The following is a 22,553-nucleotide window of genomic DNA, read 5'->3' on the forward strand; positions in this document are numbered from 1 at the left end:
AACATGTGAATACAGGGTGTCCCACGAAACATGAAATGGGTTTTTACCATATTTTGTCAAGTTGTTTGATACCAAAGAGAACAATAAAAATACTATATGGAAGTCATATTATAGTAAAGGTGATTTCAAAGTAAAATATATTTGAGCAAAAGATTTTTCTAACGAAATAAACTGCAGTATGTGGAAGAAGACACCAACTGTCATGTTTCGTGGGACACTCTGTACCTTGCGAGTGTGTGACAAACCAATACCATGGCAACGAACGCACACACACACCACACACTACATGGAAACCATGGAATATATACACAAAATATTCACACTACTCTACACGTAATCATTATCAGGGGTAAGCTATAAAAATATACCCTGGGATAAAAATTAAAATTTTTAAAATTTACATTTTCGATTTTTTTTTTCTCGTAAATTTTGTAAAGAAGTTAAATGCTTCGTTGGCAAGAGGCTTGTTTATAGTTAGTTGGGTTGAAGCATTACGTAAAATATTTTAATATTTCTTTTAATATGGCTTATTTTTGAGCATACTTTTTAACAAAGTCATAATAATGATTTTCATCTATATAATAAATCGAAAAAACACGAAAGCAAAGTTGACAAGATTGATATGAATATATTAATATTAAACAAACCATAAGGATTAAGTTTCCTGAAGAATAAATAAATTATTCACAAAATCAGTGTTCGCAATTACATGTTCTAATTAATTATTTAAGTCACAACATTATCAGTTTGCTCGGAGAGGGGGGGGGGGTATACAAAAATGACATATTGAAAAGGTCAAACAATATTTTCTATTAGTCGTTCGAAAATCAAATAGAAAATAAATCAATTCTTCCATTTTTTGGAATCATGTTTATCAAATTCGTAAAACTAAAGATTTTTTTCATAATTTTTACCTTTTTTCGAACATTTCCCCCCTTGCTGTTTGAGTGTGGGCCGGCTAACTAGGATTGGAATATTAGAAATCTGAATAAATTACAATGGGTTTGATTTATATGTTCTGTGCCTTGCTCTGAATTCAAATTTTAGATATCTTTCCTTTTTTATCATAATTCGATGTAACCTTCATTTTACAATTGGGGTGGGTTTTTTTATGCATATGGTAGGACGGTCAAAAATATCCCAAAACTTTTATCTCATTTAAAAAGCTACAGATCTAAAATCTATTTGGTTGAAAACCCCATTAAAAAATTGAATGTATACTATCATGTCACTCACGCCATGACATGTAAATATTTGTAAAAAGTAAAATTAAATATTTTTCAACATTTTTCCAACGTACTTTTTGAACTTAAAAAACTGCGCTAGCACCATTACAATTAAAGATAGAGGTATTTTTTTTAATAAGCTGGCCTTGAGCTGGACTAGGGACATGTAAGCTTCAGGGGGAAAATAATGGGAGGGGGGAAACAATCATTTGTTGATTACATGTAAAATCACGTTTGAGTGGCCGAACTTAATTCCAAATAACCCTCCAAAGTAAGGGTTGAATGACCCCTTAAAAGAAATTAGTAAGATATTTTTCTTGAAAATTTCTGATTTTAATCTTGGATATGGGGTCTCATTAAACTCTACGGACGATTGTGAGAATAACAAACTCTTACCAACCCAATCCAATGTCTTAGACCTTGACCAAAGTATGAATTCTGTTAGATCTTACATAAATAATCCAAATTTGAAATATCAAAGGTTTAACTTGTCAGGTTGCAAAGATGTAGAGATTTGAAAGTTTTAGTTTGTTTGGTTTTTATTTTAAATGTCTTCTTCCATGATTTGTTCTTTGATGTCAAAGAGAAATATCACATGGTCGTCATATTGTACAGTGAAACCCTTAATAACGAATACATCGGAAGAATTTATAAAATGTCGTCTTGGCCATTTTTAAATGAGTTTTATACTATATTTCGTAAATTTCAGTTTTTGAGAAAATAAATAAATAGCCATGAATATAAGGGAACAGTTTTGAAAAATTCCATATAATCATTTAATTAAAAAACTAAATATCTGCAACATTCTATTATCAGAAAGTGAAGAATACGACATTTGATGAATTCTTTCGATGTATTCGTTATTAAGGGTTTCACTGTAGTAAAATTGACCAATAAAATAAAATATATTTGAGTAAAAGTTTTGTTTAACAAAATAAACTGCAAAAAGTCTTTAATATCGTATACAGTATATGGAAGACGACATTTAAAACTATTTACCAACTTTCATTTTTCGTGGGACACCCTGTATGAATTAGATGTAAATTTTAATTATTTTTGAAATTTGTTTATTTTATTTGTGGTTTCTCTACAAAAGTGACATTATTATAAAACCTATTTGAATTATCACAAATAAACACTTTCAAATCTCGAGAAACGACAATATCTCACACATTATCAATCAGATAAAGGTTTCAAGGGTACCGTTGTAAATCAGACATTGCCATTTTTGCATGGAGGCTCACACGAAATAACGTGTATGATCCCTTTAAGAATGCAGCAGGATGTCAGATAAGATGAAAACTTAAATTAAAAGACACAAACGAAGAAAAAAGAGAAAATGTCGGGAATAACGGACTTGGAGGACCCTAATACGGTTCACTATGAGGTAAAAATTTTTCTTTTCTTTTTAAACCATTATAAAAATTATGAAAAATAGGAATAACATTTGTGATTTGAACTAGGGATAGACATTAAGAAGAGCTTTCCCTTTTATAAATAAAAAACTACCATACCGTCGTACAATACATCATGGCAGCATGATTTTCATGAAAGATACTTTTATTATCTTACTTAATCTTACTTAAATTCATTAAATTTAATGCTTTTCACTGAATATTCATATTTCTAATAAAAAATATATTAATAAAAAAAATAATTTAAAGATGAATCACGACATATGTAAGAAAAACATCATAAACTAAACGTTGAAAAGAATCAAAGCAAACAAACGTTTTACAAGAATTACATAAATATTTAAATATTTAAGCACGTGCGAGGTATATACAAAAAGTCAGTTGCATTCCTACAGCCTAGGATAGCAGAGCTCAGCTAGAAAGCTCTATGCACTATTTGCAGCGGACGCTGAGAAAGGTGTCTGCATTTATGGAGGGAGGGAAGGCCAAGCGGCCCTGAATCTCGTGCTCAATTAGCTAGCCTCCTTCTTAACCACAGTACCCACGGCCGGGGTTCTAAGTCAAGAAATAGGAATAACAAAGAGCTAATATGTCTAATACTTATCGGGTTTTATATCTTAGTGATCGGAGCCCTTTCTGCTCTCTGATCAGAGCTGATAAAAGGGGTTAACTCAGCATTCTGCATGCAGCGTTGTACACTAAATGCGATACTTCCTGCGGAATCCCGCTGGACTGGAAAACACTATAACATGTGGACAAATGAAATGACTTTAACGAAACATTCCTTATACGCCCCTCCTACAAACTCTTATCCTCATCTCCACTCTCCTCTACCTACCCTCTAACCTTCTCCCAAGCAGCAAAATGAGACTTGAGGACATTTCTCTGTTGGATCTTACAACAAAATTAACTCTGAGCCGGTCACTTGATTACCCTTTGTTGAAAAGCACCCTCCTTGTGCTGGAAAGCTAAAATGTGAGGTTCATAGCAAGGAAGCTATTTCTCCCTCGCTGCAAATAGAAACTAATTTAAAGTGCAGGAGCTGTGACCTAGCACATGCAAGTAGACAGAATGTTCAGTGCTGAGGCTTCAATTACAATTCAACAAATCAAAAAAAAACTGTCTTATAATGGCGCAAAAACAGCGGCTCATAAACATTCTTTCAAAAACAGCGCCATAAATAAACGGGAGGCAAGAAAAAGAGAAACTGCGGACGTGCAGATGGAGAAAGGAGAAAAGAGATGAACATTTGAAATTATTAACTATGCCTTGTACCATTTTATTTTACAAAAATTGTAAAACATTAATTATAAGAACATTATTAAAAATAATACAGGGTGTCCCAAAAAACAAGAGAATTCAATGACGAATTTGATATCGTCTTTGTTATGAATTAGCATTGTAATACCTAATTTCAAAAGCCATAATATTATTATGTCTGTTAGAGTTTATTTTAAAGGGACTGTAAAGGAAAAATTAAAGGGGGTATAGGCTAAAAGCTAATCACTTTAGCTCTCGATCTCGACCCATGAAAGTTATATCTGATGTTCCTATCTCGAGAAACTGATTTACAACTTTGTCAAATTTATACGAAAATTAATATATATACAATTTTGTATCAAAGTAGTGGGTTTAAGAAGATCAAATTCAGCAAATAAGCAACCAATCTGAAAACGATGATATCCCAGAGAAAGCTAATTGTAACTTAGGTTTACTCCAATTCTAATTTTATATTTGTGATTTCTATTTTTTATAGATTTAATTCATAATATTATTTATACGTCCGTATTGTTTGACCAGAAATTCCACCAATGGCAGTGCAGTAAAGTGGTCACGTGATACAGGCGGAGACACGTGACCAGTATACTGCTCTGCCATTGGTGATAGTTCTGGTCACGTGATTTAAGTTTAAGATTTCCTAAATTTTACATATATGAACTCGCATATATTTTAACACAGTTTTATATCAATTTCTCGAGACAGGAACATCAGATAAAACTTTCATGGGTCGCGATCAAGAGCTAAAGTGATTAGCTTTCAGCCTATACCCCCTTTCATTTTTCCTTTACAGTCCCTTTAAGAAAAGGCTAAAAGACTGTAAAGATGTGTCTATAATGTCTCCGCAAGATGAACAGTGAAGACGGACAAGTTTACTCTGTTTGTAATTTGTAATTTTCTTGTTTTTTAAGTACAACCGTGTGCAGTCAAAACATAAACAAACAAAATGTAAACATAGCAGACAAAACTCTTACAGATTACAGCTTTCTCAGTGGGTATCATTATACTGAATCAAAGAATTATTTAAAAAGACGAAATCGAATTCGTCACTGAATTCCCATGTTTATTGGGACACCCTGTACAAAAAGATTAAATATACTTCTTTTAGACAGTTCAATGATCATCTCTATTTGTAGAAAAACATCAAAAATATATGCCTGTATCAAACTCTTTATAAAAAAACTTAAATGCTGTAAGCACGTTAGAAATTTTCAATTATTCTTTATCATTTTCATATTTCTTTAAAAATTGAATTAATAATGAAATTTAAAGACTGAATCATGGGATTTATTTTAATAAAATAATTAAATATGAGTTTCATTGAACAGAGTTAGGAGAATCAATCGCAGAAAAAAAATGTCTAAATCAAACTCTTTTTACAAATATCATTTTAAATTCATTATTTTCATATTTCTTATAGAAACTACTCAAATTAGATGAATAAAAAAATAATAGGTTGAAAAAGTTCATTTAAAAATAAGTCTTCTAAGTTGATAATCTTTATTTAAGAAAAACTTAGACATATTTTTAACAACATTTTTTACTTTGAATTTTCATTACAATTCGCTTTATAAAATTATCCTAAACTTATACCTGTATTCCTGGGCATATTATTCCTTTTTTAACCCTGTATTCCTGGGCATATTATTCCTTTTTTATTCCTGTATTCCTGGGTATATTATTCCTTTTTTAACCCTGTAATCCTGGGTATATTATTTCTTTTTTAACCCTGTAATCCTGGGTATATTATTCCTTTTTTAACCCTTTAATCCAGGATGAGGGATATGAGGGGAACAAAGTACAAACCCGACCTTCAACAGGGAAGCTTTGGTCAACACAAGGAGACAAGGTGAGATAAGACGACCTTTCGACTTATGTAAAAAGTCTACAAGTATTTTATTGTGATAAAACTTTTTAAAAAAACAGTACAATTTTGTATCAGACGCCGCTAATCACACTTTTTTTGACTCACCCTGTATGTTTACTCTTTACTTATTATCTCTATTACTCAACAACATGCGAACATTTGCTGATTTTCTCTATTACTGAAATAATTATTTACTCTATACTTATTATCTCTATTACTCAACTACATGCTTACTTTATATTTATTATCTCTTTTACTCAATTACATGTTTACTCTATGCTTATTATCTCTTTTACTCAACTACATATTAACTCAATACTTATTATCTCTATTATTTAACTGCATTTATACTCATTATCTATAATACTATAATATTACTATGTGTTTACTTTTTACATATTATCTCTAATATTCAACTACATGTTTACTCTATACTTATTAACACTTTTACTCAACTACATGTTTACTCTATAAATATTATATCTCTATTACTGAACTAAATGATTACTTTATACTTATTATCTCTATTAATCAACTGCATGTTTACTCTATACTTATTATCTCTATTACTCACTCAATTACATGTTTACTCTATACTTATTATCACTGTTACTTAACTACATGTTTACTCTATACTTATTATCTCTATTGTAAGGATCTTGAAGATACTGAATCTCTATCTCCGAGTTTATCTCCCTCCCAGCAAATTGAAGCTGAGCAAGGACTCTCAGAGGAAGATACTAAAATACTTTTAGAAAAGGTATAAACACAATTTTGATTTTGATTGATGGATTGATGGGTTGATGGATTGATGGATTGATGGATTGATGGATTGATGGGTTACCTACAAAGAATGAGACTTGTGGAATTCGTTCAGTGTTTTTTTTTTACATCTTTGTGTTTTTTTTTACAAATTACAAATTTTTATTTTTGATTTTCAACAATTTCAAGATTAAGAAAAAGTAATTAAAATACATATGCATTCAAAGTAAATAATCATTTGTTCCATAACCTTATGTTCTGCCACCCTGTATTTACTTGATTTTTCTGATTTCCATGCTACCCTGTATTTACTTTATTTTGCTGATTTCCATGCCACCCTGTATTTACTTCGTTTTGCTGATTTCCATGCCACCCTGTATTTACTTTGTTTTGCTGATTTCCATGCCACCCTGTATTTACTTTGTTTTGCTGATTTCCATGCCACCCTGTATTTACTTGATTTTTCTGATTTCCATGCCACCCTGTATTTACTTTATTTTGCTAATTTCCATGCCACCCTGTATTTACCTGATTTTTCTGATTTCCATGCCACCCTGTATTTACTTTATTTTGCTGATTTCCATGCCACCCTGTATTTACTTTATTTTTCTGATTTCCATGCCACCTTGTATTTACTTTGTTTTGCTGCAAGAGTAACATGAACTCTTTCCCCCAAGGTTAATTCAAATTCCACCTGCCATCTAGTTTACAAAGCATACGTAAATTGGATTCATAGCTTTCATGTTCTTCAAGTTCCCACTATCTTTAGACGTTTACTTATTTATTAAATTTGCAAATACTCATTATTATCATTATCACAATTCTGATTATGATTGATGGGTTACCTACAAAAGATGAAACTTACTGAATTCTTTCAGTGTAATTACTGTGTAATCTGTGGGTCTTGTTTTATTTTTTTTTAAACAAATTGAAAATTATTCATGTTTTAAACAATCTCAATATTAAGAACTAGTAATTATTATGCATGCATTCAAAGCAAAAAATCAGTTGTTCCAACTTTTTCTTCCCTGGCCACCCTGCTTTTACTTTATTTTGTTGAGTGGCACTTAATGACACATGAGTAACATCAAGGTAAATGAAACACCACTTTCTAAAGCTTAAAAAGCAAAGCAAATATTTCTTGTTTTATTAATCATTTCATTAATCTTGTATTTAAAAATTTAACAAAAGATTGATTTGTAAAAGAACAAAGAATAGATAATTTTCCGATTTAAGAAAACTATATTTCATTTTAAAATCTTGAACATCATAACAGTCAAGGATGTTCCACGGCAGGAAGATTTCTACCGTGCATCTTCCTTGCTTAGAGCTATCTCTTTCCCTCTCAATCTTCCACTAAAACTGTAAAGTGTAGATAATGCAGATGTGTACAATTAATTATATGAATAAGATGGGAGAAGGTTCTATGGTATATTTTGAACAAAATACTTTTATAGCACTGCACACCCCGGACCAGAATTAAGAGGCATTCGGTTTCTTCTATTTGAAATCATACTCGTTTTGGTTTATATTTTAACAATCTTTAAAGTTACGGATTTGTTTGTTTAATACTTTTTATTTAAAACGTATATGCCGGCAAAAAAAGTATTTAAGGAAGAAGGCTGAAAAATTATGTTTAATAGGAGAAATTGTAATCAAAAGTCATAGCTTTCTGGAATATTGACAGAACCATTAAATCCACGTGTGCAATATGTTTCTGGAATATTGACAGAACCATTAAATCCACGTGTGCAATATGCTTCTGGAATATTGACAGAACCATTAAATCCACGTGTGCAATATGTTTCTGGAATATTGACAGAACCATTAAATCCACGTGTGCAATATGTTTCTGGAATATTGACAGAACCATTAAATCCACGTGTGCAATATGTTAAAAAGAGTTACACACAATGACTTCAGAGAAAACTGTAGGGAATTTATATTCCTGGTTTCCCTTAGCTTTAAACTTCTCATTTTCTTTAACATAGGTTTGAAGGATTTTAGTATTTTAGGAATTTAAAGATTCAGATTTAGAAAAATGCTTAATATGATGTAGTTTCAAGACACTTGCCATTTAAACAGATCCCTATAATCCTAGCAAAGATTTTATCGGCTTGCGCTCTGAAAATTGATTTTTTTTCAATTGTTGTTAATTTCGTTTGTTTTCTAACTGAACGATAATATAGTAAAAAAACTACATTTTTTTTTTAAAAAGCTTGTTAAAAAGATCGTTCGTTATGTAAAAAAAGTATCCTTCTTTAAAAACAAGACATTCGTATATGCGTTCCCCATAATAGCCAACCAAACGGCTGGACCGAATGGGCTGACAATTTTTGAGGGAACCCAGCTGGGTAATATAAGCTAAAAAAATTCAACATTTCTTTTATTTCACGGGCAACGCCGGGCACTTGAGCTAGTCCCTATTAAAAAACATCATTCTGATATGGAGTCACTTGATATTATGTCTACAATCTTTATAGATATCTTCTTAGGCCAGTCTTTATGTTGTTTAGGAGTTTGATGATTTCTACGAGGATAGGATTCACAAATCTGCCGGACCTGTTGTGTTCCTCAGTAAGGTAATTATTAACAAATCTAAGGTGGTTCCCCTACCTCTAAGGGTTACATCTCATTAAAACACGTTTATAATTAAAAATAACAATATAAATCCGCTATAACATCTCAACCAATTGGTCATATCTGATTAATCATATCTGATTGATCATTTCTGATCGATCATGTCTGATCGATCATGTCTGATTATTCAGGTGTATTTGATCAAGTCGGATTGATCATATCTAATTGATCATGTTTGATTGATTATGTCTGATTGATCATGCCTAGTTATTTATATCTAATTTATCATGTCTGATTGATCATATCTGATTGATCAAATCTGATTGATCATATCTGATTGATCATGTCTAATTGAACATGCGTGATTGATCATGTCTGATTGATCATATCTGATTGATCATGTCTGATTGAACATGTCTGATTGATTATGTCTGATTAAACATGTCTGATTGATCATGTCTGATTGATCATGCCTGATTGATCATATCTGATTGATCGTGTCTGATTGATCTTAATAATAATGATTCTAGTGTTTGGGAATGATCCCTCTGATCTGGACGGATGATGAAGAAGGATCAGAGTGCAAAACTTACTTTAACATCTACACCTTCGTCGTATTTCTTGGGTAAACCATTTTAATAGGACTGTTCACGCAATTTCATGTGACCCTCCAATCTCCATGCAAAGATAGCAATGCTTGATTCCCAACGGTACCCTTGAAACATTTAACTGATGAATGATGTGGAAGATATTCTTGTTTTCTAAGTTCATGCTGATATTTCCTATTTGTTCTGCTGATGTAAAAATGTGCAAGTTACTTCTGGGAAGAAACCTCAATAAAAAATTTATATTTTTTTTTAATTGGAAACTTTAATTTCATACTTGATTAGACAAAGCTTTTGAGGGTACCGTTGTGAATCGGGTATTGTCATCTTTGAATAGAGGTTCATTGGAAATTTCACTTACGGTCCCTTTAAACATTTTAGTTCAAGCTGATGAATTGTACAGATAAGAGTCGGGGAACTCTAACACTTTTTCGCCCTTGAAACCGAACATTATGGGGTAATGCTCGGTTTCTGACTTATAGAAACCGAGCATTAGGGCTCCAATGACAATCTTGAGGTCTCCAATGAAAATCTGGGGCCGTCTCCAATGAAAATCTGGGGTCTCTTATGAAAATCTGGGGGGTCTCCAATGAAAATCTTGGGGTCTCTCAAACAATTCTGGAGGTTTCCAATACAAATTTGAATGTAAAGCTGGGGGTGTCCAATTAAAATCTGGGGTCTCCATCTAAAATCTGGGGTCTCCAATGAAAATCTGTAAGTCTCCAACGAAACTCTGGGGTCTCCAATGAAAATTTTGGGGTCTCCAACAAAACTATGGGGTCTCCAATGAAAAGATTGGGGATTAAAATATGGAGGGCTCCAATTAAAATCTTGAGGTCTCCAATGAAAATCTGGGGCCGGTCTCATAGGAAAATCTGGGGTCTCTTATGAAAATCTGGGGGTTTACAATGTAAATCTGGGGGTTCCCAAAGAAAATCTGTCAGTCTCAAAGAAAATTTGTTGTCTCCAAAGAAACTCTGGGGGTCTGCAACAAAATCTGGGGTCTCAATAAAAAGTTGGGGCTCTCCAACTAAATGGTCATAATGGCCGACCATGCAGGGTTTCTATAAGGCAGAAACCGACCATTACCCCTCATGCTCGGTTTCTATAAGGCAGAACCCGAGCATTACTCCTGTTTCGCAACCTATTGCGATGGCCTAAGTATTCTATTGTGGTGTATTTCTCTTGGATGGATCGAAAGCTCCTCTATCATAAGATCTACTCATGTTGAATAAGAACAATCAGAGCTTAATGACTTTATTGTTCAATCTAAAAACACAATTTTATAGATTGATATATATAAACTACAGAAAAAGTTTTATTATAGGACAATACCTTATTATTTATAGACTCAAATGTATTTACAACGAAGAAAAACGACAAATTTCTCATTTAAGCATAAAATACTGAAAGTTTATATATTTGCATAGGCTATTAATTTCCATATATTATCAATTGGCACAATAATATTAGTTGAAAGCAAGTCTGATATTATAGCGCAAATCTTACCACAGTGAGTCCTCAGGAAATAAACACGAACCAATAATGTATGGCAAATCAACATCTTTGACATAGATGTGTCTAACACTGAAATTGGAATAATATTGAAGATAAGTATACGCTATCAATATCAAAGACCTTTCTTTATACATAAACTGTTTTTTGCGGAATTTTCCAGAGCTTACTCCCGCAAAACGCAGTACGTTTTCAGGGGCAGAATAGTGCCTATCGCAGGGGTGCATCATCTCCTATCCTTCTATTTAATCAACGCAAGATAGGTCGCGAAACAACCCCCTAATGCTAGGTTTCTATAAGGCAGAAACCGAGCATTAACCCCTAATCTCGGTTTCTATAAGACAGAAACCGAGCATTAACCCCTCATGCTCGGTTTCAAGAGCGAGAAAGTGTTTCAGAACCCCAACTGTAGAATATAGAATGTACAACACTATGTTGTACATTTAAAGATTTTGAATTTTTTTTTTAAATTTTGAAAAAAAATGTCAGCACAATCGGTCCAGACTCTAGCCATTTGGCTGGCTATAGACAACATATATATATACAAATGTCTTGTTTTATTATATAGATGCATATAATTATCATGACAATATCCAGTCATTCTGTTAAGAAGTTAAATAAAAACATCTATCTACAATCTACACAGTACAGACCCACTCCTACTTAATATTAGATAGATTAAACATTAATTTTATTGTTCAATTTAATTTTGTATTGTTTTTATTCTAGATGGATTGGATTAAGTGTACTGACTGGCATGAGGATCAACCTGTACACTACCTGGCCTGCCCAGGCTGTGTTTACTCCGGACAACTCAACTACAGCAAACCGGTTTCTAGGCAGGGTAAGCACCCCAGGGGGCCCGAGTAATAGCTGTCTACCTGCCAGCCTAAATAGCTGGACTGTACACTAACAATTATGTTTACTTAAAATATAATTATGGCCTAATTCGTACAATATAATAATCAAATATGCAGGATTATAACTCGGTTATATAGTTCCTAGCATGTAGATTCTAGTACAATAGATGGCAGCGTAAAATTTGTACAGAATTGTATTCTGACGTCACAAATGCCAATTCAGTTTTTGTGTCCGACAAAATTATTAATAATGGTTATAATCTTAGAATAAAGTACTTATCTTACAGTAAAAGAAGTGCATTCTCATGTGTTCCCTAGTTTCTGTTTTTACACTTTTTTATTTAATCTTGGAAAACATGTCAACTATAATTTGAAAACATCTCGTTTTTCTTGTTCTATTCGACACTTGTGACGTTGTGTATAATTGGTCCATTTCTCTGTTGCAACCTATTGTACTTTATAATCTATTTGGTTCCCAGTCTATATGATATGATAAGGTTGGATAAGCAATTAGCAACTATAGATATTGTTTAAACATACATATATGTACTTTGGAAATTAGGTGGAGATTTGCTTTTGCTTTGTTGGGTATTATCCCCACATAATTAATAAAAAACTAACTTTTACAATATGTTGGTTGGATATTACTACAAAGTTTAATGTAGAGAGACAAAGGTGCGTTATAAGAGTAAATTGATATTCAGTTTTGAAGTTTTGAACGCATAAGATTAATTGCATGTACAAAAGTCTACCAATATTTATATTCATTTTTGCAAGAATAGCAAAAAGATTTAAAGTTCACTGTATATGTAGTAGGAGTTTAAGCTAACGTTTCTTTTTCCACAAATGAGGAACCAGAACTTATCAACTTAACAAGTTATAATTTTCCAGATGACCGTTGATACATATGCAGCGGCAATATTTTCTAATTGCCTTGTAGCGGTAGTCTTCGGAGTGTTCAAGGTAAAGGACAATTTGAAATTAATTTGTATTGCTAATAACATGCAGTAGATCTTGCAGTCAGTTTTAAGAAACAAAAAGTTTAAGTTACCAAAAAGTAAATTCGTTTAGGAATTAATAAGTTACAAATACAGGATTTGTATAAATAATTTCTTAGTGAAAGCACAAAGATAAAGTAAAACCACCCCCAGGCCAATAATTCCAAAATGCAAATATATGTGAAAATATCAGGTGCGTAATTAAGATTAATTTAAATTGCAAAGAACTTGTGCAAAATTTCTTTGCAACAATTGTGCAATCTATTCCCAGAAATAGTCACTATCTTCTTTAGGGCTTTTTATTTATAAGACTTTCTTTAGAATATCAATGGTAAACAATATTGTAGTTTTTAATTAAATTTTAGAGTCGGATGTTTGCAGACGTTCTTTTCTACACTGCACAGATAGATAGTCAGCTTGAACTCAAGGAGAAAAGTTATGATAAGGTAAATCGTTGGGCCAGACCAATGGCTAGACCAATGGCCAGAGGCAGACCAAGAGCCAGACCAAGAGCCAGACCAAGAGCCAGACCTGGGCCAGACCAATGGCAAGACCAATGGCAAGACCAATGGCAAGACCAATGACCAGACCAATGACCAGAGCCAGACCAAGAGCCAGACCTAGGCAAGACCAATGGCAAGACCAATTGCCAGACCAATGACCGGAGCCAGACCAAGAGCCAGACCAAGAGCCAGACCTGTGCCAGACCAATGGCAAGATCAATGGCCAGACCAATGGTCAGATCCAGAGCCAGACCTTGGTTAGGTCAAGGGCCAGACCTAAGGACCAGACCAAGGTCCAGATCATGATCAAGACCAGGTACCAGACCAGGGGCAAGGTCAAGGACCAGACCAAGGTCCAGATCATGATCAAGACCAGGTACCAGACCAGGGGCAAGGTCAAGGACCAGACCAAGTGCAAGACCAAGGGGAGACCATGGGCATAGTCAAGGGTCAGACCATGAGCGAGGCCATGGGCAAGGTCAATGGTCAGACCATGAACAAGGCCATGTAACAGACTAGGTGCAAGGTCAAGGAACAGACCAAGGGCAAGACCAAGTGCAGACCATGGGCACGGTCAAGGGTCAGACCATGGTCAAGGTCAATGGTCAGACCATGAACATGGCCAAGTAACAGACCGTTGGCAAGTCAAGGACGTGACCAAGGGCCAGACCATGGACCGGGCAAGACCATGAGCAATACCTGGGCTAGGCCAAGGGATTGACCACAGGGAATGAATCAGAAGAACATTTATAGTTTTGAATCACAGTTACAACTGCATAATGAATCACAGATACGGATCAAGGGATGTGTTTTTAATATTTATATTTTCCTTCTAATAATCCCCCTGACCCGCCGTTTTTTCGTTTCATTACTTGGCTTTTAATTTAATATTCATATTTTCCCTTTAATAATCATTCTTTTATTAAGATTTACTACATAATATTTAATATGATTCTTGAAACTACCCCCCCCCCCCCCCATTTTCCTTTATGAAGCTTTATAAGTTTTGTATCTGTTTTGTATTCATATAAATCATTCTTTTACTCATCTATATCTGTACATATGTAATATAAATTTTACTATAGCTAGGGATCATCCAATTCCCGTACTGTCCCTATTATGCCTTATTTGTTTGTATTGTTTAGCTTGCTCTAGCTTAAACAGGAGTTTACAGTGATAAATTAAGTAGCAATATCTATTTATATACGCTTTTATGTCTTATCATAACTCAAGAACCCCTTGACTGATTTGCCTCAAATTTGTATTGGGAACTGATGAAAACAACAGGAATGTTGATTGCTCTGTACACATTTTAATTGTAGTGGGTTGACTTAAATTGGGAAAACTTACTTTACAGGAAAAGCTGAATTGTTTTGCTAGTTTGGACGCACTCAGGAATGTATCTGGCCGGGGGGCTAACATTTTTCTTACAAAGGGCGGGGGGGCTTTTTACAAATATAATGATTATTTTAGAAACTCCCTCCCCCATTTCCCTTTTTGACGTTTTTAATATTCAGCTTTCATTTTAATACTCATCGCTTCATTTAATGAATCTTTCTTTTATTTTTACATCCTGTTCAATATCAATTTGACGTGTATCTGCTGAATAATGAATTCAGGAAAAAGTGTACAATCTAAAAAATTACTTTAATTTCAAGTGACCCTCTAATAAAAGACTTGCGATGTCCGATTCACAGAGACTATTTTAGGGAAAACGGGCAAGTAAACCAAATTAAATGTATCCTTCTCTTCAGATTAATTAATTATAGCCTTCTATTGAGATTAATTAATTGAATCCTTCTGTTGAGATTAATTAGTTGTATCCTTCTATTGAGATTAATTAATTGTATCCTTCTATTGAGATTAATTAATTGTATCCTTCTATTAAGATTAATTAATTGGATCCTCTTATTTAGATTAATTAATTGTATCCCTCTATTGAGATTAACGTGATATAACTGTTAAGAATTTGGAGAACTGTTTATATAATGTCCTATTAATATCTTTCAAAAATAGTTTTTCAAAAAAAAGCTTTATTGGGGTTTAGTTTTTTTCACATGCTACTTTTATATCAACGATCAAAGACGATCTTCAAGTGTCAATTTTTTCTATAAATATTGTTATAAATATTAACAATCAAAGACGATCTTCAAGTGTCAAGTTTTTTTTATAAATATTGTTATAAATATTAACAATCAAAGACGATGTTTAAATGTTAGTATACCCTGAAAATCAAAGACGACCTCTTTGTCAATAATATTCTAATTTGTTTCTAGATCAAGGCTAAATCCCTGTTCTGGATTGTCCTGGAGATCCTTTTATTCGCCGGGCATGGGGTTGGACTCTTCTTTCTCTTTGAGGATATAGGTCAGCTCACTACAATGCTTTCATTATTCTTCAGAAGAGAGCGTGCACATTATTACCAATGCTGTGCAGATATAGCTCTATACCCTCTCAGATCCAAGTTAAGAGGATCTAGAGCTACCCTGCAAAGCAATGGTGAGAATGTGCACACTCTAATCTGACTGATGCATCAAATTAATATGCATATATTTTAAACAGTGTTTTACCAAAGATGTTATATCCAGGTTTTTTCCAGAAACATTTTTCTTTTGACTTTCTCACTGAGATTCAATGAACTTATCCTTACAGTCTCTGCCCAAATGCTTGTAATTTCTAATAACTTTGTTAAGTTTTTTTATATTTTCACATAAATTTCACTTGAAGGGTATCGTTCTTTGGCGTACAGTCCCGTTTTGCCTCATATAGTCTGCATTTGTACAGTACTGCTTGCCCTGGCTAGTTGAAATTCGACCCGGTACTTGAAATGAACTGAAATGTACAGAGGAAAAAATAAAATTTACGTTCCTGAAGTCCCAGAATATATACATTTTTGAAAACCGAGTTCGACTATTTGGGATTTGCGATTTGCGATTTGAAGTCAGCTTGGTTGCGTTCACACTGAACACTAGCGTACACTACAATACAGTTGTTGAATTTGGCAGCTGATTGTTGGTTACTAGAAATTTATTTCTGAATAATATAATATTTTTGAAATATCTCTGCAATATAAATCATTCCTATTCTTTTGCTGACCTCAGCCTTACAATTCGTTCAAAATTGATTTTGAAATTTCTCAATGTACAGGGTGTCCCACGAAACATGACAATAGCAAGACGACTTGAAAGTCGTCTTTGGTATTTGAATTTATTTGTGACATTAAGTCTTCTATCTACTTTAACATGTATGATTCTTGAAACAATTAACACATAATTCTCCTAGCCTCGGCATTTCCAAAAAGTGGTCTGCGTTTTTTGTGCTTTCAATATTACCGGAGATATAAAGAGTTTGGTTCAGATTTCAATTTTGTTAAATATGAAATTCTTCATATCTCGGGCAATATTGAAAGCACAAAAAAGGCAGACCACATTTTGGAAATGGCAGGACAAGGGAAATTTTGTGATTATTATCTCTAGAAATTTACCTCTAAAATTAGGTTGACAAATAAACGCAGCAAATTATATCAAAAATCAAGACGACATTCAAGTCGTCCTGCATACTGTCATGTTTCGTGGGACACCCTGTATGAAATACAAATTCCATCCGAAATAAATCTCAATAATTCTCTGGCTCTGCTTCCTATACGGCGTGAAATTACCAGATCAATCGGGGGGAAAATCCAAGTTTTTTGCCTAGAATGTTTTTGAATATTTAATTGCCACATACTGTAATCTACATGTATAAAGTTGTAATCTCTATTTGGGCGTCTGTCTGCTTCTTTGTTTGTTTTTCCACCATAAATCAGAAACCCCTGGACCGATTTGCCTCAAATTTGATTGTGAAACTTGGAAGAGCCAAGGAAATGTTCTTAGTTTGGTTTTGAGATTTTAAATTGAACTTTTTTAAAAAGTTTATATCTGCGTATATATTATGCAAAATACATGTTTACCCTCTATGATTTATCCTTAATGTTATATATTTAATCTCTAATTTTACCTGTTTTTTACTGTTTAGGCCGAGATCTGATTTTGTTTGGTTGCTTTTTACTCGCCAATCTTGCCATTGGAGTTCTTAACTTACAGGTTACATATGTAGTTGTATATAATTGAAAGGGATTTCTGTCAGAATAAAAATCTACTCTTTAATTTCTGATTGTATTCTAACTCAAAAACCAAAAAGGGCTCAGTAACATTATGCCTAGTGTGCGAATGCCTAGTTTGTGAACGCCTAGTTCATGAATGCCTAGTTCGTAATGCCTAGATAACATTATGCCTAGATAACACAATGCCTAGATTCATGACTGCCTAGATAACATACTAGTGCATTGAATGCCTAGACAATGTATTTCAACTAGATTAATGAGAGAAGAAAAATAACACACAATCTGGAAACAATTTTACACAAATTCACAAACAATTTACAAAATTCCGCAAACAATTTACAAACAATTTACAAACAATTTACAAAAATCCGCAAACAATTTACAAACAATTTACAAACAATTTACAAAAATCCGCAAACAACTTTCTGAAAATGTGCAACTTCAGTGAAAGTTTGACACGCAGCAGCAATGACTGCTCTGAGGGCGGACAATATGCTTGAGTCTCATGATAGAATATGGAAAATTCAAGTTATGACTTTAGGTAGTCTAATAAACATAAGATACAACAATTGTATAGTCTGAATAGACCCAGTTAGCTTAGTAAGTGATATAAACACTCACAAGTAAAGCTTTCACGTTGTTACAGCATCAAATGCAAACAGTTTTCTGGTTCTCACTGTGTTTACACAGAGGACACAAAAATTAGCATCCAAAAAAATTCAACCCACGCTCTTAGTAAAATTCTAAAATTTTGTTTGTAATATCTAACATTTTGTTTAAAATTATGAACAGAATATTAGACAAACAATTATATATAGAGCCTTTCTTTATAATGTAATTTGTATTTGAAGCTCAGAACAGTGACAGGATCCCCCCCCCTCTCCTCACCACATTTGCCCTCCTCTATAGATTTTCTTGTTCATGAGAAAATGCAATTAATACTTTTGCTAAAAATTCAACTTGAATTTCGAGTTTTTTTGTTATTGAATATTTCAGGAAAGGGAATTGATTACTTGCCTCAAACTCTTATTTTCTGATCGTAATAACATATAAACCTCATGTCTTAGACATTTTTTGAATCTCAAACTTTGACTCTTTGATCTAGCAGAATTCATAACTTGTCTTTCTTAATTTCTTCAGATTCACGAAAAGGAAGTGAGCTGTAATTTCAAGTGACTTTCCATTTTTAAATGCATTGCTTGTCTGATTCACAAGAGCACCCTGTAAAATTTGGACAGAACAAGGATGACAGACTTTCCTTGTTTATAAACAAAAACCTAAGCTATGTTTGCAAACTGTTATATATTCCAAAACGTTTTATATTTACTTTCAGAAGTCGTAGAAAATAAATAGTTTCAATATATTTTTGAAAATAGTATTTGACTTTGAATTATCGGGAATCTCGAGAAATATACAAAGTCAGCTGCGTTGAGTTCACACTGTATGCTAGCGTACAGTCTGAAATTTTGCGGTAATTTAACCACCATTTAAAAGATAAACACACGGAATACTCTGGCGATGATTAGACACACTTTTAATGGGTACCGTTGTTAATCGGGCATGGCCCTATTTAAATTAAGAGTAACTTGAAATTACGCCGACAGCCATTTTAATCAAGTGGAATTATCAGATAATTTTTCCATGAAAAGGAAGGTAAGTTTTTCGTTGAAAAAAATATTTTTTAGACTTTCCGAAGTGAGGAGCCAACTAATGAGATGCTGCAGAAGATCTTAGCCTATAGATGGGAAGCCGTTAAAAAGGAAGAAGCAAGGAACACGTAAGATACAGGGTGTCCCAATAATTATAGGAACACGGAAGATACAGGGTGTCCCAATGATTTAATGAACACGGAAAATATAGGATGTCCCAATGATTTAATGAACACGTAAGATACAGGGTGTCCCTAAATATATATTAACACGGAAGATACAGGGTGTCCAAATAACTATATGAACATGGAAGATATAATATAGGGTGTCCCAATAAATATAGGAACACGTAAGATACAGGGTGTCCCGATAACTATATGAATACGGAAGATAGAATACAGGGTGTCCCAATAAATATAAGAACACGGAAGATACAGGGTGTCCCAATAAATATAACAACACGGATGATACAGGGTGTCCCAATAAATTTAACAACACAGAATATATAGGGTGTCCAAATAACTTAGGAACACGGAAGATACAGGGTGTCTCAATAATTATATGAACCTAGAAGATACAGGATGTTCCAATAAATTTAGGAAAACGCAAAATACAGGATGTCCCAAGAAATATGGGAACACGGAAGATACAGGGTGTCCCAATGCATATAGGAACACGTAAAATACAATGTGTCCCAAAAAACACAGGAATAAAAGATTACAAAGTTAAAAATTAAAACTAGCATGAAATAATACAAATGAAAATGAAAATTGATTCTATAGCTGTCCTATAGCTGTTAAAGCCTACAAAAAGTTTTAAAATTGATTCTTCCAACATAAAAATAAAATTTGTGTCAACATTTTTGTTTAGATTTGATCAGATTTGGGAGCCTAGCGATAAGGATAACGCAAGCGTAGACATCACTTCAAGTAGCGTACCAGCTAAACCAAACTTTAATCAGGTACAAGCCAAACCAAGCTTTAATCAGGTGGCAACCAAACCAAACTTTATTAGGTGCCAGATAAACCAAACTTTGATCAGTTGCCAGCTAAACCAAACTTAATCATGTGCTAGTCAAACCAAAGTTTAATCAGGTGACAGCCAAACCAAACTTTAATCAGGTGCCAGCCAAAACAAATTTTAATCAGTGCCAGCCAAACTAAACTTAAATCAGGCATTAGACAAGACAAACTTTAATCAGGCAACTGTCAAACCAAACTTTAATCAGGTGGCAACCAAACCAAACTTTAATCAGGCAACTGTCAAACCAAACTTTAGTCAGATGGCAGCCAAACCAAACTTTAATCACGTGCCAGCCAAATCAAATTTCAGACAGGTGCCAGCCAAACTAAACTTTAATCAGGTACCAGCTAAAAAAATTAATTACAAGCAAAGCCAAACTTAATCATGTGCCAGCCAAACCAAATTTTAATCAGGTGACAGCCAGACCCAACTTTAATCAGGCTACAGCCAAACCAAGCTTTAATCAGGTACCAGCCAAATCAAATTTCAATTAGATGACAGCCATACCAAACTTTAATCAGGTACCAGCTAAATCAAGCTTTAATCAGGTACCAGCCAAACCAAAATTTATTCAGATACCAGCCAAATCAAACTTTATTCATTTGTCAGCCAAACCAAACTTTAATCAGGTGCCAATCAAATCAATCTTTAATCAGGTGCCAGCCAAACCAAACTTTTATCAGGTGCCAGCCAAACCAAACTTTTATCAGGTGCCAGCCAAACCAAACTTTTATCAGGTGCCAGCCAAACCAAACTTTTATCAGATGCCAATCAAATCAATCTTTAATCAGGAACCAGCTAAATCAAACTTTAATCAGGTGCCAGCCAAACCAAACTTTAAGTTTGAGCCAATGAAAAGGATTTATTTTGGTTATTTTTTTAGTTTCTAAAATTTTAGTTTAATCTTGTTTATTTAAGGATATTCCTCCAGCCCTGTGGATGAAAGGAGCAGAGAAGGAAATATCAAGGTAAACCCAAATATTTACTTTATCCTAACTTATCTCAAAGATGGCAAATACACGATTCATAACGGTACCCCTGATACTTTTGTCTGATGAATAATGTGGATGATGTTGCCGTTTTCTGGTTTAAAGTGTTAAATTCTAATAATTCCTAAATGTTTTCCTGGTGTCGCTAATCAATTTTGTAGAGAAACCCCATGATTGCAAATAATCAATATTAAGAATTATAAACATTGATATCTAATACTTGATCTGTCACAGCTATTAAGGGTACCGTTGTAAATCGGGCATTGCAATCTTGGTTTGAAGGGTCACTTGTAATTACAATTACAGTCCCTTTATTAATGCAGTGATAACCAGAAAACAATGGATCGAATAGGAAGATTACACTAAATCAATATTTAAGTGCGATTGTTGTTAATACAAAGCAAATAGTTGACCTAGTATTTTTTAAATAAAAAATTAGTGGAGCTGGTCTGTTACGACGCTCAATTGCCGTGTCTCAAGCTCATTGAACATTTTAAAGTTATAACTTCATTCTCAAAGCCGTCTTCCTATTCCAGAGTTTTCTGGTTATCACTGTAGATCAAGGGTTGAAATTAAGAAAGAATTTTTATTTATCTGTCCTAGAACTAGTTTCCACATTATGTTTCATGTTCATATCGCCTTAAGTCTTAACCATTTAAGAATTAAAAATTATATATCTTTTGTTCCAAATTTCTAATTTCTATAACATACTGACTATACTCTATATGTAACGTTTGGCCATATTATTGTACTTAAATAAATGCTGAAAACATGAATCTTTCATGAAACCAATATTAGATTTTGATTCCATTTACAAAGAACTTATAAGATAGAAATATAATAATCCGGAATCTACTTATATTGTTATAAAAATGGACAAAATCGTTAACTAAGGAACAATCGGTGTAATACAACTAAAAGTATTCAGATGATTATAAGTGCATATCTAAAAATTATGTTGTATGCGTACGTAAAATTTAGTTTCTTCGTTTTTTATAATTTATCTGGTTAAATCTAGGATTTGTACAGATCTGTAATAATTCAAACCGTTTAAGTTAAAATCTTTTTGTGTTAATTTTTGGATCAAAAAGTGCAGTTTTGTGTATCTTATGTCGTTAAAAGAATTAAATTAATTCCTCTTTGGAAACTAGCGGGATGAATATAAAATAAAGGATCAAGCA

At 33.3% G+C, this 22,553-nt stretch overlaps 1 protein-coding gene and 1 long non-coding RNA gene across 2 annotated transcripts; both read left to right on the top strand.

The window, feature by feature from the left end:
- Positions 1-261: 261 nt before the first annotated feature.
- LOC111706370 (uncharacterized) lies at positions 262-17,718 on the top strand. Its single transcript, XM_023479232.1, has 11 exons — positions 262-349; positions 2,499-2,613; positions 5,694-5,768; positions 6,442-6,546; positions 9,065-9,130; positions 9,659-9,753; positions 11,978-12,092; positions 13,000-13,071; positions 13,472-13,552; positions 15,886-15,976; positions 17,624-17,718. Exons 2-11 carry the CDS (start codon positions 2,566-2,568, stop codon positions 17,716-17,718), a joined length of 843 nt encoding a protein of 280 aa, XP_023335000.1. The 5' UTR covers positions 262-349; positions 2,499-2,565.
- A 1,678-nt stretch (positions 17,719-19,396) lies between these two features.
- Positions 19,397-21,355, top strand: LOC111706375 (uncharacterized). Its single transcript, XR_002766225.1, has 3 exons — positions 19,397-19,488; positions 20,231-20,321; positions 21,302-21,355. It is a non-coding gene; the product is annotated as an uncharacterized LOC111706375 (long non-coding RNA).
- Positions 21,356-22,553: the final 1,198 nt, after the last annotated feature.

Source organism: Eurytemora carolleeae, unplaced genomic scaffold (genome assembly GCF_000591075.1).
Source record: "Eurytemora carolleeae unplaced genomic scaffold, Eaff_2.0 scaffold640, whole genome shotgun sequence".
In the NCBI taxonomy this organism is placed as follows: domain Eukaryota; kingdom Metazoa; phylum Arthropoda; class Copepoda; order Calanoida; family Temoridae; genus Eurytemora; species Eurytemora carolleeae.